General features: G+C 56.5%; 6 protein-coding genes across 10 annotated transcripts in view; 5 read left to right on the top strand and 1 right to left on the bottom strand.

Annotated features, from left to right (window-relative positions):
- The window catches only part of LOC119120763 (voltage-dependent T-type calcium channel subunit alpha-1H-like), a 13,847-nt gene extending 6,774 nt beyond the window's left edge, over positions 1 to 7,073 (top strand). For all 5 annotated transcript variants that reach the window (XM_037247972.1, XM_037247965.1, XM_037247990.1 and 2 more), the window contains 26 exons: positions 1 to 50; positions 126 to 277; positions 349 to 534; positions 621 to 738; positions 812 to 967; positions 1,047 to 1,134; positions 1,218 to 1,360; positions 1,494 to 1,640; positions 1,768 to 1,868; positions 1,936 to 2,059; positions 2,193 to 2,261; positions 2,341 to 2,522; positions 2,611 to 2,737; positions 2,827 to 2,952; positions 3,023 to 3,112; positions 3,197 to 3,389; positions 3,578 to 3,729; positions 3,809 to 3,918; positions 4,111 to 4,244; positions 4,444 to 4,514; positions 4,817 to 4,895; positions 5,036 to 5,157; positions 5,249 to 5,521; positions 5,614 to 5,740; positions 5,823 to 6,274; positions 6,355 to 7,073. The exon at positions 1 to 50 is cut by the window's left edge and continues 219 nt beyond it. In XM_037247972.1, coding sequence (XP_037103867.1) covers positions 1 to 50; positions 126 to 277; positions 349 to 534; positions 621 to 738; positions 812 to 967; positions 1,047 to 1,134; positions 1,218 to 1,360; positions 1,494 to 1,640; positions 1,768 to 1,868; positions 1,936 to 2,059; positions 2,193 to 2,261; positions 2,341 to 2,522; positions 2,611 to 2,737; positions 2,827 to 2,952; positions 3,023 to 3,112; positions 3,197 to 3,389; positions 3,578 to 3,729; positions 3,809 to 3,918; positions 4,111 to 4,244; positions 4,444 to 4,514; positions 4,817 to 4,895; positions 5,036 to 5,157; positions 5,249 to 5,521; positions 5,614 to 5,740; positions 5,823 to 6,274; positions 6,355 to 6,825 — 4,043 coding nt within the window. In that variant the 3' untranslated portion in view covers positions 6,826 to 7,073. The remainder of the gene's footprint in view (positions 51 to 125; positions 278 to 348; positions 535 to 620; positions 739 to 811; positions 968 to 1,046; positions 1,135 to 1,217; positions 1,361 to 1,493; positions 1,641 to 1,767; positions 1,869 to 1,935; positions 2,060 to 2,192; positions 2,262 to 2,340; positions 2,523 to 2,610; positions 2,738 to 2,826; positions 2,953 to 3,022; positions 3,113 to 3,196; positions 3,390 to 3,577; positions 3,730 to 3,808; positions 3,919 to 4,110; positions 4,245 to 4,443; positions 4,515 to 4,816; positions 4,896 to 5,035; positions 5,158 to 5,248; positions 5,522 to 5,613; positions 5,741 to 5,822; positions 6,275 to 6,354) is intronic.
- Positions 7,074 to 7,790: 717 nt separating this feature from the next.
- Positions 7,791 to 9,407, top strand: cnrip1a (cannabinoid receptor interacting protein 1a). Its single transcript, XM_037248786.1, has 3 exons — positions 7,791 to 8,058; positions 8,719 to 8,863; positions 9,056 to 9,407. Exons 1-3 carry the CDS (start codon positions 7,880 to 7,882, stop codon positions 9,218 to 9,220), a joined length of 489 nt encoding a protein of 162 aa, XP_037104681.1. The 5' UTR covers positions 7,791 to 7,879; the 3' UTR covers positions 9,221 to 9,407.
- A 331-nt stretch (positions 9,408 to 9,738) lies between these two features.
- On the top strand, positions 9,739 to 13,113 carry ppp3r1b (protein phosphatase 3 (formerly 2B), regulatory s1ubunit B, alpha isoform, b). Its single transcript, XM_037248765.1, has 6 exons — positions 9,739 to 9,907; positions 10,564 to 10,603; positions 11,218 to 11,394; positions 11,463 to 11,522; positions 11,773 to 11,957; positions 12,073 to 13,113. The coding sequence occupies exons 1-6, from the start codon at positions 9,905 to 9,907 to the stop codon at positions 12,118 to 12,120; spliced, it is 513 nt and encodes a 170-aa protein (XP_037104660.1). The 5' UTR covers positions 9,739 to 9,904; the 3' UTR covers positions 12,121 to 13,113.
- A 681-nt stretch (positions 13,114 to 13,794) lies between these two features.
- LOC119121308 (ras-related protein Rab-1A-like) lies at positions 13,795 to 16,273 on the top strand. The gene is made up of 6 exons (XM_037248740.1): positions 13,795 to 13,995; positions 14,838 to 14,910; positions 15,141 to 15,236; positions 15,346 to 15,441; positions 15,563 to 15,694; positions 15,907 to 16,273. Exons 1-6 carry the CDS (start codon positions 13,982 to 13,984, stop codon positions 16,102 to 16,104), a joined length of 609 nt encoding a protein of 202 aa, XP_037104635.1. The 5' UTR covers positions 13,795 to 13,981; the 3' UTR covers positions 16,105 to 16,273.
- A 681-nt stretch (positions 16,274 to 16,954) lies between these two features.
- map1lc3c (microtubule-associated protein 1 light chain 3 gamma) lies at positions 16,955 to 18,368 on the bottom strand. Its single transcript, XM_037248728.1, has 5 exons — positions 18,200 to 18,368; positions 17,894 to 18,074; positions 17,755 to 17,810; positions 17,416 to 17,522; positions 16,955 to 17,209 (listed from the first exon to the last, which is right to left on the bottom strand). Exons 1-5 carry the CDS (start codon positions 18,341 to 18,343, stop codon positions 17,044 to 17,046), a joined length of 654 nt encoding a protein of 217 aa, XP_037104623.1. The 5' UTR covers positions 18,344 to 18,368; the 3' UTR covers positions 16,955 to 17,043.
- On the top strand, positions 18,288 to 21,793 carry LOC119121038 (BTB/POZ domain-containing protein 3-like). The gene is made up of 6 exons (XM_037248395.1): positions 18,288 to 18,422; positions 18,840 to 19,159; positions 19,489 to 19,579; positions 19,731 to 19,849; positions 20,045 to 20,453; positions 20,662 to 21,793. Exons 2-6 carry the CDS (start codon positions 18,942 to 18,944, stop codon positions 21,283 to 21,285), a joined length of 1,461 nt encoding a protein of 486 aa, XP_037104290.1. The 5' UTR covers positions 18,288 to 18,422; positions 18,840 to 18,941; the 3' UTR covers positions 21,286 to 21,793.
- The last annotated feature ends 250 nt before the right edge of the window (positions 21,794 to 22,043 follow it).

Here is a 22,043-nt window from a genome sequence, read left to right as displayed (position 1 = left end):
TGGCCATCCTCATCAACACGCTGTCCATGGGAATCGAGTACCACCAGCAGGTTCGTGACATTGACTTCCAAAATGTCCATTTGAAAGTGGAACCATTGGATTTGAAGGTGTCCCGATGTGTGCAGCCGCAGGAGCTGACGGACATGTTGGAGATCAGCAACGTGGTGTTCACCAGCGTCTTCAGCCTGGAGATGCTGCTCAAAGTGGCGGCGCTCGGCCTCTGGGGCTACGTCAAGAACCCGTACGACGGCTTCGACGGCGTCATCGTCGTCATCAGGTGCCGTCGCCGCCGCCGCCGCCAGTCTTGTGCGCGCGTGCGTGCGAGTAACGCCGCGTGTGCCACCGCAGCGTGTGGGAGGTGGCGGGCCAGGCGCAGGGCGGCCTGTCGGTGCTGCGGACCTTCCGCCTGCTGCGGGTTCTCAAGTTGGTGCGCTTCCTGCCGGCGCTGAGGAGGCAGCTGCTGGTGCTCGTCAAGACCATGGACAACGTGGCCACCTTCTGCATGCTGCTCGTGCTCTTCATTTTCATCTTCAGGTAAGGGGGGGGGGGCTATGGGAGAGCTTTGCCGTCCGTCCATCCGTCCATCCATCCATCACGCACGCCGTCCGTCTCCGGAGCAGCATCCTGGGCATGCACCTGTTTGGATGCAAGTTTGGCTTGCGCCAAGACAGCGGAGACACGCTCCCCGACAGGAAGAACTTTGACTCGCTGCTTTGGGCCACCGTCACCGTCTTCCAGGTTCCGCTCGCTGGCACGTTGAGAGCTTTTTGCTGGCTGGCCCGTGTCCCGCAGCCATTGTGTGTCCCGGCAGATCCTGACGCAGGAGGACTGGAACGCCGTCCTGTACAACGGCATGGCGTCCACCACGCCGCTGGCGGCGCTCTACTTTGTGGCGCTCATGACCTTCGGCAACTACGTCCTCTTCAACCTGCTGGTGGCCATCTTGGTGGAAGGCTTCCAGGCCGAAGTGAGGGCGGGCGCCGCGCCGCCGCCGCCGCCGCGATCTTGCTTTCGGGAGCCTCGGCTTTTGTGCGTCTGGCTTTTAGGGTGACGCCAGCCGCTCGGATTGGGACAATGAGGCCCGCTCGCTGTCGTACGAGGACGAGGAGAAGCTGAGGGAGTTGTACGCCGCCGGTGGGTCGCCCGCCGCCGCCGCCGCCGGGGGCTTGAGAAGCGCCATCTTGCTCTGGACTCAACTTTTTTTTTCACCTTGCAAGAGCTGAAGATCTGGGCCATGATCGGCAGCCCCAACGGTCCCCTGAACCCCAGGGCGTCCATGCCTGTCGTCGGGCAGGCGGAAGCCACGCCCATCGTGATCTACGCCAGCGCGGTGGAGAGCCTCCAGCAGCAGAGGTCGCCGGTGAGCCATTCGGATAAGGCGCTTAGCCAGCACGTGACGACCATTGGGCAATTGGTCTCTGTAACAATCAACTTTGCTCCGACGCGCTTGTCACGTTTCCGCTCGCTCCGAGTGGCCTTTTTTCTCTCGGCAGCTTTTTCAACGCCAAGACACGCTAGGCCTGCCCGCATTGTCGTCGTCAACGGAGGGGCCCCCGCAGAGCCCGGGCCGGTCGGCCGAGATGGAGTCGCCGCTGTCCCAGCGCAGCCGGACGGCCGCTGCTTCCGACGATGCGGACGAGGTCGGTCGGTCGGTCGGTCGGTCGGTCGGTCGGTCAGTCGGTCGCTCGGTCGGTCGGTCTCTTTGACCGCTCTTTGAATTGGGAAAGCGCCGGTGGCGTTGATGTCGCTCCTTCTGTGCCCTTGCAGACTTTGTACCAGAAAGTGCGCAAAGTGCTGGAGCCGTACCAGCCCGAGTGGTGCGCCCAGCACGGCGACTGGTCATTCTTCGTCTTTGCTCCGGGCAACCGGTAAAGGCCCTGCTGCAGCGCCTGAGTCCAAACGCTCTTTACAGTGCCTGTGCGTGTGTGCGTGCAGCTTCAGGCTGTGGTGCCAGAAGACCATGGGCCACAAGATGTTTGACCACATCATCCTGCTCTTCATCTTCCTCAACTGCATCACCATTGCGCTGGAGAGGCCCGACATTCATCCGCACAGCATGGTGACACACGCCGACTGTCACACAAGTCATACCAATCACGCGTCTGACAAATGGACTGACTCACCTCCATCTTGGCAATTTGTCTGACGCCAAGGTGCCATGTTTTTCATTCTCTGTGCCTGTGCTTGTCCAGGAGCGCGCCTTCCTCAGCGTGTCCAACCACATCTTCACTCTCATCTTTGTGGGCGAAATGATGATCAAGGTGAGCGAGCGAGCGAGCGAGCGCGCGCGCATGCGCCAGGAGGCCATTTTTGGACCGGAGTGGCGGTGCTTTGGCGCAGGTGGTGGCCTTGGGCGTGTGCTTTGGAGAGGGCGTCTATCTGCAGAGCAGCTGGAACATCCTGGACGGGGTCCTGGTGGCCGTGTCCCTGGCGGACATCCTGGCCTCGGCGGTGGCGGGCGGCAACCGCATCCTGGGCATCCTGCGCGTCCTGCGGCTGCTGCGCACCCTGCGACCGCTCAGGTGCCGCCAACCCGCCCCAGCGCCTGCCCGCCCTTCCGGGTATGCCGCGTGAGATCTGAGCGCCCGCCCGCCCGCCACGCCCTTTCAGGGTGATCAGTCGAGCTCCGGGCCTCAAACTGGTGGTGGAGACGCTGATCACGTCGCTCAGGCCCATCGGCAACATCGTCCTCATCTGCTGCGCTTTCTTCATTGTCTTTGGCATTCTGGGCGTTCAGGTGAGCGAGGCATGTTTGCGCACCAACCGTTTGGCATCCGTCACGAGAAAGGCCGCTCTCGCTCCCATGACGCTCGGATGTGTGCGCAGTTATTCAAAGGCAAGTTCTTCCACTGCGACGGCTTCAACGTGACCGGCATCACCAACAAGACGCAGTGCTTGGATGCGGGCCACCGCTGGCTACGCAGGAAGTACAACTTTGACAACCTGGGACAGGTGGGACAGGGGAAGGCTGCCCGTCAGCGCTCTCAGCCAATCTGATGTCAACCAAATGTCCGTCTGGCAGGCGCTGATGTCTCTCTTTGTGCTGTCGTGCAAAGACGGCTGGGTCAGCATCATGTACGACGGGCTGGACGCGGTCGGCGTGGACCAGCAGGTGCGGCGGGCGACCCGTCCCGACCCGACCCGGCCGGCCCGGCCCGGCCCGGCTTGGATTGGCGGCTAAAGGCTCTATTTTCAGCCCGTGCGCAACAACAACCCGTGGATGCTGCTCTTCTTCATCTCCTTCCTGCTCATCGTCAGCTTCTTTGTGCTCAACATGTTTGTGGGCGTGGTGGTGGAGAACTTCCACAAGTGTCGCCAGCAGCAGGAGGAGGAGGAGGCCCGCCTCCGCGAGGAGAAGCGACGCAAGCGCCTGGAGAAGAGGCGCCGCAGTGAGTTGCTTGACTATGGCCAAAAACCTTCCAAGGGCTTAAGCCCAAAGACGCCTTCAAGTGCGTGCATGTTGTGGGGGGGTGGGGGCAGAATTTATGAGGCGGCATGTCTCCTCTCCGCACGCACGCACACACACACACACAGTGAAATAATAGCGGTGCACGTGCGCACGCGCGCACGCGCGCAGAGGCCCTGGAGAAGCCGTACTACGCCGACTACTCGCCGCTGCGTCGCTCCATCCACAGCGTGTGCACCAGCCACTATCTGGACCTCTTCATCACCATCATCATCTTCACCAACCTGCTCACCATGAGCATGGAGCATTACAAGCAGCCCCAGGTAACCACAACGACCGACAGTCCCGCTCTCATCGCCATACGCGACGCGCCGTCACTGTGCGCGTGTGTGTGTGGAACAGTACCTGGTGGAGATCCTCAAGTACTGCAACTACGTCTTCACGCTGGTCTTTGTCATCGAGGCCGTCCTCAAGCTGGTGGCGCTCGGCCTTCGGCGCTTCTTCAAAGACAGGTGGCGGTGATATGACAAATTGAGCGGCAAAACACGTGGCGGCGAAGGACGGACGGCTCCTCGTGAAACGACTGCTAATCAAAGTCGAGCGACGGAGCCCAAACTATGAGGAGGAATGCAAAAGCGTCCTGCTAGCGCTAGCACGGGATGCAAAACGCCAGCACGCACGCCTGCGCTTTTTGTGCTGTCCAGGTGGAACCAGTTGGACCTGGCCATCGTGCTGCTGTCCATCATGGGAATCACGCTGGAAGAAATCGACCTGAACGCCTCGCTGCCCATCAACCCCACCATCATCCGCATCATGAGGGTGCTGCGCATCACGCGCGGTGCGTTCAGGCATTGCGTCTCTTCCGAGCTCCCAAAGGAGTTCCAAAAGTGCCACCGAGGCGACCAGGGCTAGCTAGCGGTCCTCGCAATGTTTTGGCGCTCAAACGCCGCCTTTGCGACAAGTTGCCGAGGCTGACTCGGGGTCTCCCCAAAGTGTGCACCCTTTGAAATTGGTGTCGCTTCCTGCTCCTGCTGCAGTTCTGAAGCTGCTGAAGATGGCTACAGGGATGCGAGCTCTGCTGGACACCGTCATGCAGGCGCTGCCTCAGGTGAGCCGCCATTGCCGCTCGTTGTTGCTTTGAGCTTCTCTTCCTCTTTTCTTTCTTTCTTTCTGTCTTTCTTTCTTTCTGTCTTTCTTTCTTTCCTCCTTGACGCGGGTGTAATAGGGCACGCGTGCACTTGTGCCTCCATTTGGGATCTCAACCTGGTTCTGCACGCCTCCCTCCCTCCCTCCCTCCCTCCCCTCACCGTGTGTGTGTGTGTGTGTGTGTGTGGGGGGGGGGCACCGTATACACGTACTGTATATATGTGTCATACGGTTGTTTGTCCGTCTGTCCGTCCGTCCGTCTAGGTGGGGAATCTGGGTCTGCTCTTCATGTTGCTGTTCTTCATCTATGCAGCTCTGGGAGTTGAGCTCTTTGGAAAACTGGGTTAGTGCACGTGTGTGCGCGTGTTTGCTGCCCGACATGCATTCAAGACGCAATCGGAGCCCCCCGCCCCACCCGCCCCGCCCCGCCCCTGGTTTCCCGTCGCAGCCCACTCTAAGGCCTCGGCGGCGCTTGCTTTCTAGAGTGTTCCGAGGAGAACCCGTGCGAGGGCCTGAGCCGTCACGCCACCTTCCACAACTTTGGCATGGCCTTCCTGACACTCTTCCGAGTGTCCACCGGGGACAACTGGAACGGGATCATGAAGGTGAATGACGCGTGGCCGTACTTGCCGACGGATCGGCGGCCTCCCTCCCTCCCTCCCTAAGCAAGCCTCATGATGATATTTGCGTTTGAAGGACACGCTGCGCGAGTGCCGCCCGGGGGAGCGCCACTGCCTCAGCTACCTGCCGCTGATCTCGCCCGTCTACTTTGTCACCTTCGTGCTGACGGCGCAGTTTGTGCTGGTCAACGTGGTGGTGGCCGTCCTCATGAAGCACCTGGAGGACAGCAACAAGGAGGCGCAGCTGGAGGAGATGGAGGAGCGGAGGGAGCGCGAGGAGGCCGCCCGCAGGAACAGCGCCGCCTCGGGGGGCGGGGAGCCCGCCGCCGCCGCCAGCGTGCCCGCTCAGGTCCGCCTCCATGGCTCGTGTCAGAATGTTCTAGTTTAACCACTCGGCCCGACTCAAACGGGTCACGTGACGCGCACTGCTTTTTGACGCAGGCGCGGTCAGAGGAGCGTTGCCCCGGCAAGCCGCCGAGCTTCGGCCGCATGCTGTCGCTGCCCGGCGACGGATGGCAGCCGCTCGGGCGCGGGCCGTACGACGCCTGCCTGGCCTACGGCTACTCAGGTGAGACTTCGGGGCGTGCGCGGGCGGGCGTCGCCTGCGACTGGCCTCACTCACGCCCTTTCTTTTGGTCCGGGCGGGGCAGGCTCGGTGTCGTCGCTGGGCTCCGGCTCCTCGTTGCAGGTCCCGGGCGCCCTCCCCGCCATCGGCCACGCCTCGCTGGGCTCGGGACAAGGCGGCCGCCCCGTCATCCGCCTCAGCCGGAGCATCGACGGAGAGTCGCCCCGACGAAGCGGCCCGCCCGACCGCCGCCTAGACTCGGCCCGCAGCGTGGACGGGTGCCGCTCGGGCCCCTCCCGGGCCGCCGCCGAGCCCCGCCGACTGAGCTCGGCCGGGCACAGCCTGGATGGATGCAGGCCCGCCCTGGTGTCCAGCTGCAGCGTGGACAGACAGCCGTCGCTCAAGGCCTCCGGGGGGCGCTCTCAGTGGCTGAGCCCTGAAGCCAGTCCGGATCGCAACAAGCTAAGCCCCTCGTACGTCCCCGACCTGGAGATCCCGACGTCGTTCCGTGCGGCCGGTCGGCGGCTGCGCAGACAAGTCAGTGTCTTTTCTCGTTTGACTTCCACGTGAGCTTTTGAGCGTTGCACGTGACATCACTTGAACGTCTTTGCACGTAGGAGGCCGTGCGCTGCGATTCGTCCGATCAAATGGGCTCGGCCGACGACGTTTCGGGCAGCCGCCTGGCCGGAGCCGCGTCTTCTCGGTCCACGCCGCCCTGCCGGCGCTCATCCAGCGTTCACACCTCCAAGTTCACTCGAGCGCAGAGAGTCATCTCGTGCCGGAGTCGCGGCGACGAGGCGGGAAAAAACACGGGGGCTTCGGAGCCCCGGCCGGCGGACGACGAGGAAGTGCGGCGCATCGAAGCGCGCTCGCACAGACACCTGGCGCCGCCGCCCGATGCCGACGAGGCCTGCGGGCGCCTCAGCCCATCCGTCTCGCCGGCGTCGAGCGGAAACAAGAAGGAGCGGGTGAGCCCGCCCCCGGGGGAGCAGCCGCTTGCCACGGCTGCGCAGTTGACGGACAGCAGCGTGGAGCTCAGGAGGCGGACGCTGTCGCTGGATGCCGCCGCTCGGCCCGAGTCCGACTGAGTTGGCGGGCCACGCCCCCTTTTGCTTGTTGCGTACTCCTGCCTGTTTTGCCCTAGCCTGGCGTGGCGTGGCGCCTCGGTCACAGTAGCCTCTCGTGCGATCTGCCCGTTCCTAATGTTCAAAGGACGTCAAGCAAGAAGCTTAGGTGGGGAGGTGGTAAAATGCCCTCTCCAACTAAGATTTGCCAAGGTCTCACTTCAAACGGTGTCACTTTAGCCGCATTCGGATATATTGTTGTGATACTATAAGCTTACATGTCACAGTCATTCCAAAAAGCCTCCTATCCCCAAAAACGGTGCAAATCTTCCAACGTATTTAAAGCGGTTGAAATGCTCAACTATGACTCCGTTTTAGTTGCCCCTTTTTGTCCGAAGTTTCCTATGAGGCCATTTAGTTAGCAACGCGTCCGTCGTGTGGCCGAGGCTTGATCGCATCTCTACCTCGACCTGCTTGGCTTGACCTGACCCCCACTCACACTCTCCTCGCGTTTCACTTCCTGCTTGATGGCTTTGTATTCTCAGGGTAGCATTAGCAGCCTTAGACTGCCCCCTGCTGTCTGAAGTAGGACCCGAATCACCTTTTTTGGGCGGGCTTCCTTTCACGTGTCGGCCGGGAGCCGAGCCGAGCCGAGACCCACCGTATTTATGCAACGTATATCCGAGGGGGTTGAAAACACCTTGAGAACTTGCTCAGTGGCGCCCCCCTGCCTGGAAAAATGAATTTATTCACGCTCAAATAATGAAAATTCTATATTTGATGACCACAGCAGCAACTGAGGAGGCGGCGGTGGTGACATGAGGAAGTCGAATTTTTTCATACATTACAGAATGTTGGTTGCTTTGACGATGAAACGGTCTGAGAGAAATAAAAGGACTGACTTTGGCTCACCGGGCATCGTCAACATTCTTACGCCCACCTCATTTTGCCCGCTCTTGTTGTGAAGTGCGCGAGCGGAAGCAGTCTTGTTTGCTTGGGCGCGCTCGACTGTGGTCCTCAGCCTCCTCCTGAGCCATCGCGCAGAACCCCCCGCGGACCTCCTCCCCCCTCCCTGAAAATGGACGACGTCCCAGACTTGGTTCACATCTCCATCTCGTTGTGGATCCAACCCAACGACGGCGACGTTTTCTTCAAGGTGGACGGAAGCCGGTTCGGACAAACCCGAACCGTCAAGCTGCTCACGGGCTCCAAATACAAAATCCAAGTCCTCGTCAAGCCCGGAACCGTCGAGGCCACGTAAGAAAAACGCACGAAGCAAGCAAGAGAACCGAGACGCGGTGCAGTCTGCCCGAACGGCATCGACTTTAAAATGCGCGGCGCCCCTCGTGAATTGACTCTACGCGAGCGAGCACGCACGGACGCGCAAGAACCTGCTGCTGAGCTCCTTGCATGAAAACGTGCTGACCGTGCCTAATAGAATAACATTATAACAATAATATTCATCTCCATCCATCTTCAGAAGCAGCAAGGGGGCACTGGTCGCCAGCCAATCAAGAGGAGGGAGGCAGGCAGGCAGGCAGGCAGGCAGGCAGGCAGGCAGGCAGGCAGGGCAGGGCAGGGCAGGGCAGGGCAGGGCAGGGCAGGGCAGGGCAGGGCAGGGCAGGGCACGCTCGCCATTTATTAAACGGGACAAAGACAAACGGAAAGCAGCTGCGGCTCACAGCGTCTGCGGGAGGCCCCGCCCCTTGAATGCATGATGGCCACAAGCAACATGTTCCACCGTTTGACATTTTTCATTGCTCGTGAGAGAAAAAAACCAAAATGTTTGGCTCATTCTGAAGTTCTGAGGCTCAACTTCACACCACCCAAATTTGATTTCATTTCGGTCACTAAATTCAGGGAGGTGTAAAACATGCCAAGTGAGTTCCTCTTCTGGATTTTGCGTGTGCGTGTCAGCAACATGAACATCGGCGGCGTGGTCTTCCCGCTGGAGGAGCAGTCTCGGGACGCCGACGGCGTCGTCTACCACGGACGCTACGACACCGAAGGCGTCCCGCACACCAAGAGCGGCGACCGGCAGCCCGTGCAAGTCAGCATCCAGGTATGGGCGGGCGGCCGCTTCGGCTCCATTTGGAGAAAGCAACCAGACTCTGGGACCTACCTCGACAACACTTTTTGTTGAGGTCCAATGTGGAAGCGCGCGCGCGTGCGTGCGTGCCTGCCTGCATGCGTGCGTTCCCGAGCCCAAAGTCGCAGGCGTATCACGTGTTTGTGCTGTTTGCTGTGCTTGCAGTTTGGGCGCGCCGGCACCTTCGAGACGCTTTGGCAGGCCAAGTACTACAACTACTACAAGCGCGAGCACTGCCAGTTCGGCAACAAGTTCAGCAGCATCGAGTACGAGTGCAAACCCAACGAGACGCGCACCCTCATGTGGATCAACAAGGAGGCCTTCAACTGATTGCCCCGACTGAGCGCCCCCCAAGCCGAGTGCAATTTGGTGACTCCCCGGCGTCCTCCCTCACCTGCTTCTTGCGGGGGCCCCCCAAGCCGAGTGCAATTTGGTGACTCCCCGGCGTCCTCCCTCACCTGCTTCTTGCCAACTCTTTTTGTGTTTCTCCTTGATAAAAGCAACAAGAAAAGCAAAAGGCCGACTCGTCTGCTGGTTTGTTCTCAAGCGAAACGCTCAAGCGTGACGCAAAGTGACAACAAGTCTATGGAAACGACAGAGCCACGTTGTCTCAGGGGCCGAAAATGACGCGCTCAAATGGCAACGCGTTCAAATGGGACACTTGACATGCAACCGTTGCGGATTGCTTACCGAAATAAACGGGCCTTCCTCAGCGCACAAAAACGTCTGCTCCATAACCAGAGCTTGTCCATCACCAAATTCCATTTCACCATCACCATTTCCAAATCTCAGCGAGCGAGCCGGCTGTCACGTCACGGGCCTCCCCTCCCCTCCCCTCCCCTCCCTCCCTCCGAATCTTGGGGCGCTGAAGCCCCGCCCCCTGCCGCAGTGCCGCTCGTGCTAGTCGGCTGGCTGCTAGTCGTTCTCCTCACTCCCCTGCTTAGCCGCGTTAGCACGTTAGCTCAAGCGCCCGATCGTCAGTCCTCCCTCGCAGACCTCCCCTCGACAGGCAACATGGTAAGACTCGAGGACGCCACGCCGCGTTCCGTCGTGTTGGCAACATTTGCAGGCTAACGTTAGCCGCCGTTCGCTCGCTCGCTCGCTCGCCCGCCGTCCTAATACGATCGATGGGCCTTGGACGTCGGCGCTCGTGACGGACGGACGGACAGACGACGAGACGGCACGGCAAAATTGGATTTGTCAGATTCTCTTCTCAAGGAGTGTGACATGTTTCGTTTCCGACACGAACATTTGAAGATGCTTGAGGGCGTTCGGGTGTGCATCGATTTGGCGTGAGCTGGGCTCTTGTTGTTGATGCTACAAGCTTAGCAAGGCTAGCTCTGGCAACCGGAAGTGGGCTCGGTTGTCGTAGAAGCGCTACCAAAATAAAAGTCAAAGAATTGTGTTGGCGAGATTAACGTTGGCAAGTGGACGCAATTTATCAATCACCGAATCATCAATGAATATCAATATCGGCAAATAACAGAAAATGGGTTCCCTAAATCTGCGAACCATCACCATGCGTGCAGTCGTTGCAAAAACCAGTTGTTGTTTTTCTAATGCTGGCATCAACTAAACTGGATATGGAGAAAAGCAACAACATTTGCTGGGGTCTGAGCTAAACAATGATGAAATGAATTTGTGGAATAATGTGATGTTGTTTTGGTTTCCAGGGGAACGAAGCCAGTTATGCTCTGGACATGTGCTCCCACTGTAAGTATGACATCAGCGGCAGCGGCGGCAAACGCCGACGTATTTTTAGCATTCTTAAAAGGACTGTCGGGTCCCTCGGCACGCGTGACATCCTTTTCGCTGTCAAAATGTACTTTTCAAATGCGCACGAAGAAGAATGATGTGATCAAATCAATGCGGGCCGGGCAGCTGCTGAAAATGCCTCGGTGAGTGCTCTCGTTCTCTCGCGGAGGTCCAGTTTGTTTATTACGGGATGCATTTAAAAAAAAAAAAAAAAAAAGGCTTTGAGGTCACTTTCTATTTTTTGAATGAGCTTTGTACAAAACTGGCAATTTTGATCGGTTGATTGTGGCCGACCAGATTAAAGTCGGCAGCCAAACGAGAAGCGTCTCTCGTCGGATTAGCCCCTCCCCCGAGCGGGGGGGGGATTAGCCCTTATGCCGAGTCAGGTTTAGACAGGCGCCATGGCCACAGCCCGCCGTAAATCGGGTGAGTTTGGGAAGCGGCTGTCCTGGGGGGGTTAGGGTTGGCGCCCTGGGGGCGAGGTGTAGCACCCGCTGGTCCGCGAGCGACTTGCGCCGACCGATCTGATCTCGCGCGCCGTCCGTCTCTTGTCTGTCCGCTTGTGTGTTCAGTCGACGCGGACGAGATTAAGCGTCTGGGCAAGCGCTTCAAGAAACTGGACCTGGACAACTCGGGTTCTCTGAGCGTGGAGGAGTTCATGTCGCTGCCCGAGTTGCAGCAGAACCCTCTGGTGCAGCGCGTCATCGACATCTTTGACACGGATGGCAACGGCGAAGTGGACTTCAAAGGTAAGTGGTCGCTCTGGCTGGCTTTGTTTGGCGCCCTTGGCCCTGATGCTTCTTCTTTTTATCTTCAGAATTCATTGAGGGCGTCTCTCAGTTCAGCGTCAAAGGAGATAAGGAGCAAAAGTTACGATGTGAGTCAACTCCAGAAATTGACGCAGCGGCAGTCTCTCTTTTCAATTTATTTTTTTTTTTTTGCCGCCACGGTGCGAGTCGCGCAATCGACATTGAATTCAATTCCGTTTACTTGTTAAGCATGAAAGGCAAACTTAACCCAAGAGTCTTGTCACATTTGCACGTTTCTCTTCAAGTCACGCTTTTGATATGTCCGATTTGCAAAGTTCCCAAAGCAAGTCCGTCTGCAGCGTTGGTTTTGCCTTCCAGTCGCCTTCCGCATCTACGACATGGACAAAGACGGCTACATCTCCAACGGCGAGCTGTTCCAGGTTCTGAAGATGATGGTGGGCAACAACCTAAAGGACACGCAGCTGCAGCAGATCGTTGACAAAACTATCATCAATGCCGACAAGGACGGCGACGGAAGGATATCCTTCGAGGAGTTCTGTGCGGTCAGTTTGTCCCCCCCAAAAAATCCAACAACCTTACCTTGGCCTCGTTGACAAAGATTGCTGAAAAATCAGCTGCTCTCCAGATGATCATGCAGTCGACTTTGTTTTGTGGCAGGTGGTGGGCGGCCTGGACATTCACAAAAAGATGGTGGTGGACGTGTGACGGGCTTCCCGCTCCTCGACGGCGCCCGCGGCCCCTCGCCCCCTTCCTCTCCCGTACAAAGCCAAACTCTCGCGGCAAACGCTCAAACAGGAAGCGGCACTTTCCCGAGCGCTCGTTTTTGTTGTTTTGTTTTTTGCCGAGCGACCGCAATTTGCGGCGTGCGTGTGTGTGTGCGTGCGTGCGTACGTGCGTGCTTTTATTTATTCTGCCGTGTACAGGAAGCGAGAGCGTGCCAACCGGAGGCACGCGCGTGCCTGTGATCGGACCTTCGTGTTGTCGTCGTCGCCGGTTAGCCCGGCGCGTTCATTAGCATGTTAGCACGCGCTCGTGCAGCGACGAAGCGTCCACCTTGATGTTTTTTCTTCGTCATCTCCCTGCTGAGCGGCTACCAAACATTTTTTACAAAGTGGAATTTGCTGTGTGGTTTTGTTCTTTCGTGGTGCACGTGTGCTCAACGGCGCCGCCTGCTGTTTGTTCGCATGTCAAACAGAAAGTCTTTCACATTGACGCACTCGGCCCGCTTCATCAACCTCACAAATGCCCCCTCCCCCCGCCCCTTTTTATTTTTTTCCCCCCGGCTGATGCAGGCCCTCGCTGTTAAACGTCCAAGCACAGAAGCAAGAAGAGAAAGTAAAAAAAAAAAAAAAGGTCTTATTGCGTGCACTCGGGGGTCGGTCACGTGACCTCCCGGCGAACGTCGCATGCGTGATGTTTGCATGCGTGTGTGTATTTCTTTATGGGGCGTCTGGCGCGGCTCGATCGGCTGACGCGAGCCCGGTGGGGCCGGCGTCTGGCGCGGGTGTTTTCGCAACAAACGAAGCCAACGGCGCGCTTTCAAAGTCCCACTCGGAGCGGTCGATATGCCGGCTCGTTTCACGCAAGGTCGTGCGACTGTGGTGTTTACATGTGAATACTCATATAAATATGACTAGTGATGAATATGAACATTTCAAACACACCGTGTTGCCAATTAAAGGTTGATGTAGAAAAAAACGGACGCTCCTGCTTTCTGCCTGCACCTTGGCCATGACGTGACTTGACGATTTGCAGCATGGGACGAGAAACGACGCTCAAACATCTTCTACATTTGGACTTAATCGTTTGTTTGAATGTGCCGTTGTCATTTTTTTAAACAATCTGTTTCAATGACGTTACAATATAAGGCATATAACTTCAGAGTGGCACTTTCGATTTTTAAGACAGAGAGAGCTTCATACGGATAGATACTTCATGTGCAGGAATGTGCCCGTCGGCATTGCCTCAAGTTGATATTCCAACACATGTGAAGGGAGGAGTGGCTAACTCCCAAAAAAGCGCACGCCCGTAGTTTGGCCAAGTAGTCGCCTCAAAGTCCCAAACAATTTGGATTTGTAATCAGAAAACAACCTCTCACCATTTGTACTCGCAGCGAGATCATTCCAGCACAAACGCTTCCTATTACAGATAGGAATCGTTTTGACACGTATCGATTTCAGACTTGCCGCTAAGAATGTGCTTTTCAAATGTTCAATCTAAAGCAAGACAGGAAGAGAGAGGGAGCCAGGGCACTGAACAACCTTGATGGATCAGCTCAGCAGCTAATGCTGCGTGACATAGCGGCTTGAAAGGACCACACTACCCACAATGCCGCGCTTCGTCGATTTCAATTCCGGGTGGGCGGTGCCGGCCGGCCGACAGCCATGTTTGATTTGATTACGCCGTCCTGGCTGCCACAAGCGGATTCGGCACTTCTTTTGCTCCTTTTTTTCCGGCTTCTGGACACCCTGAAACGTCCGCGTTCGCTCCATTACACGGCGAACCCGCCACCAAAGTCCATACGAATCCATCCACCGTGACGGGCGTCCCCGAGCGGTACTCAAAGATGAATCCCGAATAGTAAGTGTCGCTCTTGGCTGTTGTCGGCAGTCTACAAGCAAGCGACCAGCTGAGCTGTCAGCAGCTAAGCTAAAGCTAAGCTACAGTGAAGCTAGCGCCACCTGCTTTGTTAGCCTGCCGGTAGCAACACCGGCTCATTTTTTCCCCAATGATTATTTTGATTGAGTCTCCCAGGCGTGTGTCAGCACGTTGTCGCCCCTTTGGCATGATTGTGACGATTAAAAATGTCCTTGTCGGCTAGCGAGCTAACCGGGCAGCTACGTATCCTTAGCCGAACGTCACAATTTTGACGCGGCGTTTGGCCGTGAACCAAACGACGCTACGCGTGGATGCGAAGCAAACAGTAAGAAAAAGAAAAAAGGCGAGCAAACGAGCTTTAAAATGTGATGCGATGAGTCACGAGGTGTCAACAGGAAGTTGCCACATCCGCGAGTCAAGTTAGCATCAGCGTGTTGTTGATAATTACGTAAGTCTGTAAGCCTGACGTCATCACTCAACGCTCATGATGATTGACTTGGGATTGATTTCATTTCATATGAGAAAAACAACAGAAGAATATTCCGGTGGAATTCAAATTTACCTTCAGCCTCTCTCACCAACAGACTTTTTGAACCGTTTCTGCAGATCGCTCTTTTAATTGACGACTTTAGACTCTTCCTTTCATCACTGAACTTGACTCTTGCGTCTCAGGTTGTGAATCATTTATTGCAATCATGTATAGAGTCACTTCACGCTGTTTGTGCCCTGCCCACACGGGCGGCAAAATTAGGAAGAGGGAAAAGAAATGACACGCAGCGCATACTTAGCAATCTGTGTGTGTGTGTGTGTGTGTGTGTGTCCAGTGACTATTTATTCAAACTGCTGCTGATTGGAGATTCCGGCGTTGGAAAGTCTTGTCTGCTGCTTCGCTTTGCAGTAAGTTTTCCTTTTGTCATTTAGTTTGGCGCTTTGTCACCGTGACAACCACATTACTATGTGTGGGCACCTTTTTGTTTTTGTGCGCATGTCCCTGTGGGGTTGCGTTTGCCCGTGTGCGTGTCTATGTGCATGTTTTGGGGGCATGTGTTTTTAAGCCTACGTCTGTATGTGATTCTTTGCGTTTGTGTCTTTGCACATGTTTGCACACGCACGTGTATTGCCCTCAGGACGATACGTACACAGAGAGCTACATCAGCACCATCGGCGTGGACTTCAAGATCCGGACCATCGAGCTGGACGGGAAGACCATCAAGCTGCAGATTGTGAGCAGACGGGCCTTGGCGCTTGCTGGCGCGCGCGCGCACGCTCGCCCCCGCCGTCGTACGGGCCTTTGACACGTTGCGGCCGCTGCGGCCTGTCTTGCGGTGGCAGTGGGACACGGCCGGCCAGGAGCGCTTCCGCACCATCACGTCCAGCTACTACAGAGGCGCGCACGGCATCATCGTGGTGTACGACGTCACCGATCAGGTGGGCGGAGCGGAGCGGGCTCTCGTCTGCGTCCCGGCGCAGCAGATATTGACTTTGGATCGGACGGGAGATTATCCGGCCGCTTTGGCGGAGAATTAAGTGGTTTTCAATTTGGCTTCAGGAGTCGTTCAACAACGTGAAGCAGTGGCTCCAGGAGATCGACCGCTACGCCAGCGAGAACGTCAACAAGCTGCTAGTGGGCAACAAATGCGACCTGACCACCAAGAAGGTGGTGGACTACACCACGGCCAAGGTCATCGCCTCACCGCCGTCCGTCCGTGCTTGCTCGCGTCGCACCAATTTATTATCACCAGCGGTCCGGTTCACCGCAAAGCATCTCTATGCTTGCGGCCAGCCGTTGGCCGACATTTCTTTTGAAACGGTGCGGGTGGCCTATCGCGACCACCGTCCTTCCCTAACCACGTTCTGAAGTTGCGATTGCCGCCGCGGCCCGGCTCTTTCCAGGAGTTTGCCGACGGCTTGGCCATCCCCTTCCTGGAAAGCAGCGCCAAGAGCGCCACCAACGTGGAGCAGGCCTTCATGACCATGGCGGCCGAGATCAAGAAGAGGATGGGCCCCGGCGCCGCCGCCGCCGGCACCGATAAGTCCAACGTCAAGATCCAGAGCAAGCCCGTCAACACCTCGTCCGGAGGCTGCTGCTGATCTGGCGGCCGGCGAGCTCGCCACAAGGAGCTTTGAGACGGTGCGTGGAGACGCAACGCAACAAATTGGACACCCGAGTCAGCAATAGCACGGGAGCTGGCTGGCAGTCTGCTTTTTTTGTCTTCACACACACACACCTGTGCAGGTCCTCTTTTTAATCCACACATACTTTTGTTTTTTTGTTTGTGTCTTCACATTGTCCTCATTTTGCAATGCAGCACACGCTGGGCACAGGCACGATATTCCATCTCGTGCCTTCTGGCTGCTCTTAGCGGGGCCTGACAACCACGCCCCCCCCCCTTCTCTCTCAAATGTAAATACGTGCCGCTGTGTGCTAGCATGATGCTAAGCGGCCGGCGTGTGCTCCGTTGTGGCCCGGCCATCTGTAAAGTGTATATATGACACAGTCCATTAAACCATGAAGGAGATGTTTGATTCCTCACTTGCTATGACTTTTTTTCCACTTGGCTTAGGAACGCCAATTATGCTTTCACAATACTGATGGTACAACCAACAATCCATGACAGTTCAAAACTATTTGGTGTCCAAATTTGAGTCAGTCATTTGGGCCTGTTGATGCAAGGGTGTGCAACAGGTGATTTTGCTTCACCTTTAAAAAAAGAAAAATAAACTATTCAGAGCCCCAAACATTTTCTTCACATTTTGACAGTTTGTTTGATTTCCCTTGGTGTACCAAGTGGGCAAAAGCTTGGTGTGGCCGCTCAGTTCTGCTGCTTTCATCAGGACTCTGGAGCACCTGTGGCCATTTGTGGCCAAATGGAAAAAAATAAACGTGCAGCAGTGACACTTGACCAGCAAATCAAGAGATTGCTACAGATGCAAAAGGTGCTGACATATACATAAGATTTATTTATTAAAATACACAAAACGTTCTTTGTATACACACTGACACGCGGGGGGGTGGTTGTTGCGACTGTGCTAAATGTGTCCAAACATCTCCTGGGAGGCGTAAGTCATGTAGAGGAAACCGTCGTCATCCTGGTGGTCCTCGTAGACCTGAGCCATGCTCAGTGTCATGCTGGCCAGCCCGCTGTTGTTCACCAGCAGGTAGAAAGCTTGCGTGGGCAGCAGCGCCATGCGGTTCCTGGGGAGTGGAGGAAGAGCATATTCCAAAGACTCATGGCAACTTTGGCCGCTGGAAAAGTCTAGTCTTCGGTATGTCGGAACACTACTGCCCTCTGGTGGCCACACCCAAAGGAACCGCACGATAGAAGTGCACCACCAACTTGTTTCATTCGATTTCATTGGGATTCCGCTTGCTTCTAATAAATTCTACAAGTATGAAGTTACCTGATGATGGTGACAAATTGGTTCATGGTGAGCTCATGTGGAACAAGAAACTTTGTTTTGTCCAAAGGAGGGAGAAACTTTTCCCGCTCGTAGCGCTCGATGATCACCTGAGAACAGGAAGTCGCGTGTCAACAGTACAACTTAACTCACAAGGTTTCCTTTCTTTCTTTTTGTTTGTTTAGGCACTGTGGAAATAAGAGTTTCATGTCATTGCTAGGGCTCGCGCTGCCAGCGTCGCTCGACGGAAGACAGGCAAGCCGCGACACTTGGCTGGGGAGATATTTTACCCGTTCAAATTGTATTCATTTTTAAACTAAAGCTCTTCATTGGCAGACTCACCGGGATCTTGTTGGGGAATTTTGAGCGTATTCCCGCCACTTCTTGCTTCCTGGTGGCTGCACTCCAAGCAAAAGACACGAATGAATTTCACGGAAACATTTTGCACCTCTTTTCTTTCTGGGTGACTTAGTTGCTTTACCGAAGCTTTTCCTCTGCTTGAAGGGTTTGCTGTGCAGCTGCTGGCTCCTCTCCAGCGGAGGCATGACGAGGACCGGTGGGCGCGACCATGAGCGCGCGCCGGCCTTCAATTTTAAGTACGCGTCCACGCGCACACGCACACGCGGCTGTGGCGCATCAGCTGATGAACAAGTGGCGTCGGTCTCTCACAAACGCCCACGCAGGGCAAGTGAAGTGAAGGATAGGATAGGATAGGATAGGATAGGATAGGATAGGATAGGATAGGATAGGATAGGATAGGGTGCGTGTCCTAGGGTGCGTGTCCTACTTTCTGTGATAAAGACGACGATTGGGTCTTGGCTCCACCAGGGGGCGATGCCTCGCCGTGGCCTCGAGTGCGCCCACAATTGAAGGTCAGTCGAACAAGACACCATCTCGGCTCGTCTTCAACAGTCGACAACAAAAAGTGCATCTTCCTTCGACAAGTTCATCTTTTGTAAACCCTCCGCAGGCTCCGGCGATGCACGTCAACGCGTGTGAAAAACTTTTACGTAAGTCAGTTTTTGTTTTGTTAAGACCGCGGAGCGATTCGGTGTCGCTTCCTCCGACTGTCGCTCGTGTGCTAGTTAGCATGACGCTAACAGCGCCGCCGGCGGAAAACCCAAACAAAACACACCTTTGACGCTTTTCGCCTTGCTCTGTTAACTCAGTGCTGCGCTCTTCCAACGCCAGCCAGCAAGCGCAAACTGCGGCAGGCCTCCTAAAGTGTCCATTGGCGTTCGCATAGCATCCCCGAAGCGCGTTTCGGAGATCAATTCGGACGTCATGCCTTCTGGAGACATGAACTAACCCTAACTCTAACCCTAACCCGCTCCTTGAAGAAAACATGCGCGGCGGATCTCTGTCGCAGCCCGACTGACTGGAAAGTTTGTGTGAACGAAACGGAGTTTGCCACCCCTCCCACTTAGGTTCTCCCGAGACCCGTTTGTGAGCCGTTTTGAGCGTGAGGCCGGCCCGCCGGCCGGCGGCTGCCATGAGCGCCAGGCGCTCTGCGGCGTGACTGCTAGACAATGGCCGCGGAGTTGTTTCCCGGCAAGAAGCTTCTTCCGTCCGCCTCGGAGCAGCAGCAGGAGGAGGAGGAGGAGGAGGAGGAGCAGCAGCAGCAGCGGCGGCAGGACCAGGAGTGCCATCCCACGCACGACTATCAGAACCTGAGCAGCAGCAGCAACAACAACGGCGGCGGCTCCGGCTGCGCCTGGCAGGGCCTTTACCCCACCATCCGCGAGAGGTAGGTGGCTTGGAGCGGCCCCAAGCATGCGAAATTATGCAACTCAAAACTTTCTGTCGCCAAACGACAAATGGAAGGCCCTGGGGCGGGGGGGACGGCAGGATCCTTACCTTAGGGTTAGTCGGGCCCGACCGATTAATCGGCTGGATTGACAATTGATTGATGGTCGGGCTTGATTTAACAGTAGCCTTTTTCCATCTCCAAAGGATTCTCAATACTTGATATAGCCAAGAGTGGGGACAAAATCATCTCTCAAGTAATGAAAAGAGATTCAAGAAAGAGCAGAAGTCAATTAGTTGGTTTTTTTTTTCTCCCCCCCCCCCCCGCAGGAACTCAGTCATGTTTAACAATGACATGATGGCAGACGTCTACTTTGTGGTGGGACCGCCGGGCGGCACGCAGCGGGTTCCGGGCCACAAGGTAGCGCGGCTCACACGGCCAAAAAAGTCCGCTTCGTTTGCGAGCGCGCCGATGAACGTTGCCCCTTCGAATTGGACGGCGGCGGTTTCAAAAAGCCGAGACGGGCTGGCAAAAGTTGAGCTCCGTTAGAAACACCCTTCTGTGCGTCCAGTACGTCCTGGCGGTGGGCAGCTCGGTGTTCCACGCCATGTTCTACGGCGAGCTGGCCGAGGACCGCGACGAGATCCGCATCCCCGACGTGGAGCCGCCGTCCTTTCTGGCCATGCTCAGGTGAGTGCAGCCAATGCACGTTTGCTCCAGCTCGGGCTTCTCCGCGTCGGCTCGCCGTTTCCACAGACAAATCGGCCCCATTTTGTTGGTTCCCGGGCGGCCGGGCCGGAGAAGCCGCCGGCGACTCCTTCGTCTATGTTCCGCGTCGGCCGTCTTTCTCGCGAGGAAAGCGGGCTAACGGGCGCTGCGCTCCAGGTACATCTACTGCGACGAGATCGAGCTGTGCGCCGACACGGTTCTGGCCACGCTGTACGCCGCCAAGAAGTACATTGTGCCGCACCTGGCGCGCGCCTGCGTCAACTTCCTGGAGACCAGCCTGAGCGCCAAGAACGCCTGCGTGCTGCTGTCTCAGAGCTGCCTCTTCGAGGAGCCCGAGCTGACTCAGCGCTGCTGGGAGGTGATCGACGCCCAGGCCGAGCTGGCGCTGCGCTCCGACGGCTTCTGCGACATCGACGCGCACACGCTGGAGAGCATCCTGCGCCGCGAGACGCTCAACGCCAAGGAGACGGTGCTGTTTGAGGCAGCGCTCAACTGGGCCCGGGCCGAGTGCCGGCGCCGGGAACTGGGCCCCACCGTGGAGAACAAGAGACTGGTGCTGGGCAAGGTGAGCCATGGGGCCAAACGCAAGACGTGGCAGCGGCGGGTGGGTTGAGCGCATCAGTGAAGCGCCTCTCGCCGGCTCTCTCTCTCTCTCTCTCGCCGGCTCTCTCTCTCTCTCTCGCCGGCTCTGTCTCTCTCTCTCTCGCCGGCTCTGTCTCTCTCTCTCTCGCCGGCTCTCTCTCTCACTCACTCGCTGGCTCTCTGTCGCTCAGGCCATCTACCTGATCCGCATCCCCGCCATGGCTCTGGAGGACTTTGCCAACGGGGCGGCGCAGTCTGGCGTGCTGACGCTGAACGAGACCAACGACATCTTCCTGTGGTACACGGCGGCCAACAAGCCCGAGCTGCTGTTCTGCAGCAAGCCCCGGCGGGGCCTGGCGCCGCAGCGCTGCCACCGCTTCCAGTCGTGCGCCTACCGCAGCAACCAGTGGCGCTACCGCGGCCGCTGCGACAGCATCCAGTTCGCCGTGGACAAGCGCGTCTTTGTGGCCGGCTTCGGCCTCTACGGCTCCAGCTGCGGCTCGGCCGAGTACGGCGCCAAGATGGAGCTGAAGCGGCAGGGCGCCGCCGTGGCCCAGCGCGCCGTCAAGTACTTCTCGGACGGCTCCAGCTCCACCTTCGCCGTCTGGTTCGAGCACCCGGTGCAGATCGAGCCCGACGCCTTCTACACGGCCAGCGTGGTGCTGGACGGCAACGAGCTCAGCTACTTTGGCCAGGAGGGCATGACAGAGGTGCAGTGCGGCAAGGTCACCTTCCAGTTCCAGTGCTCCTCGGACAGCACCAACGGCACCGGCGTGCAGGGCGGACAGATTCCCGAGCTCATCTTCTACGCCTGACCGAGGGAAAATAGCCGCCCGTTTCCCTGGCGCCGACGATGGGCCTCCTCGCCGCTCTCTTTCTTGCCTTAAAAATGAGCTGACGCAAAACCTTTCCTCTGTGACTTTTGATCGGTTGACTTGGGGAGTTTTGGGTGACGTTTTTGTCTGTACTTGTGAGTCCGAGCGGCACCAGAAGCAAACAAAGTGATGCGGCGGTCGGTTACTCTGCTCCTCACCTGCGGAACAAACCCTCAGCTCATCCGAGTCGGGGCTGAAATTGAAAACTTGTTTACCGCGGCATTCTCGTCAATCAATCCTTGATTCTCCTGATTTCATAGCCATTTCTCATTTCTGCTATCTCGACTGATGCTTGGTTTTAATCATTTTACTCTCAATTTGAGATGATTGTATGATTTCTGCAATGTCTCCTTATTTCGATCCTAATTATATTACTCTGAATTGTTTTGTACATGAAATGTGATCTATAAATAAACTTGCCTATATATATATATAAATTAGCAAACTATTTCCTTTCATTAAATTACTTTCACTGGAAAAATCACAATACACTTTAAAAATCACACAAGCGAATCACAAAAACATTCATATAAACAAAAAAATCTAGCGACTGACTGTTCAACTTGGTAGACGTGTCCAAAGACATTTTAGTGCGTGCTTTCATGATGGACATTCACATGGTTGGTCATTGATTGATTCGTTTGTCTGTCCGTCCGTCCCTCCCGCTCGACCGCGCATGCGCAGACGTGCTGAGACGC

Source organism: Syngnathus acus, chromosome 1 (genome assembly GCF_901709675.1).
Source record: "Syngnathus acus chromosome 1, fSynAcu1.2, whole genome shotgun sequence".
Taxonomy (NCBI): domain Eukaryota; kingdom Metazoa; phylum Chordata; class Actinopteri; order Syngnathiformes; family Syngnathidae; genus Syngnathus; species Syngnathus acus.
This window is presented reverse-complemented; position numbering and strand designations above follow the sequence as displayed.

Excerpts from the sequence above, each read along its gene's own strand:
- LOC119121308 (XM_037248740.1), top strand. Across the intron at positions 14,911-15,140 it reads GTCTGCTGCTTCGCTTTGCA|GACGATACGTACACAGAGAG; the intron begins GTAAGTTTTCCT and ends TATTGCCCTCAG. Across the intron at positions 15,237-15,345 it reads AGACCATCAAGCTGCAGATT|TGGGACACGGCCGGCCAGGA; the intron begins GTGAGCAGACGG and ends TTGCGGTGGCAG.
- map1lc3c (XM_037248728.1), bottom strand. The coding sequence starts at position 18,343 with ATGCACTTTTTGTTGTCGACTGTTGAAGACGAGCCGAGATGGTGTCTT. Across the intron at positions 18,075-18,199 it reads CGTCGTCTTTATCACAGAAA|ACCGACGCCACTTGTTCATC; the intron begins GTAGGACACGCA and ends CGTTTGTGAGAG. Across the intron at positions 17,523-17,754 it reads AATTCCCCAACAAGATCCCG|GTGATCATCGAGCGCTACGA; the intron begins GTGAGTCTGCCA and ends TCCTGTTCTCAG.
- ppp3r1b (XM_037248765.1), top strand. Across the intron at positions 11,395-11,462 it reads CGGCGAAGTGGACTTCAAAG|AATTCATTGAGGGCGTCTCT; the intron begins GTAAGTGGTCGC and ends TTTTATCTTCAG. Across the intron at positions 11,523-11,772 it reads TAAGGAGCAAAAGTTACGAT|TCGCCTTCCGCATCTACGAC; the intron begins GTGAGTCAACTC and ends TTTGCCTTCCAG.
- cnrip1a (XM_037248786.1), top strand. The coding sequence starts at position 7,880 with ATGGACGACGTCCCAGACTTGGTTCACATCTCCATCTCGTTGTGGATC. Across the intron at positions 8,059-8,718 it reads CCCGGAACCGTCGAGGCCAC|CAACATGAACATCGGCGGCG; the intron begins GTAAGAAAAACG and ends TGTGCGTGTCAG. Across the intron at positions 8,864-9,055 it reads CCGTGCAAGTCAGCATCCAG|TTTGGGCGCGCCGGCACCTT; the intron begins GTATGGGCGGGC and ends CTGTGCTTGCAG.
- LOC119121038 (XM_037248395.1), top strand. The coding sequence starts at position 18,942 with ATGGCCGCGGAGTTGTTTCCCGGCAAGAAGCTTCTTCCGTCCGCCTCG. Across the intron at positions 19,160-19,488 it reads TACCCCACCATCCGCGAGAG|GAACTCAGTCATGTTTAACA; the intron begins GTAGGTGGCTTG and ends CCCCCCCCGCAG. Across the intron at positions 19,580-19,730 it reads AGCGGGTTCCGGGCCACAAG|TACGTCCTGGCGGTGGGCAG; the intron begins GTAGCGCGGCTC and ends CTGTGCGTCCAG.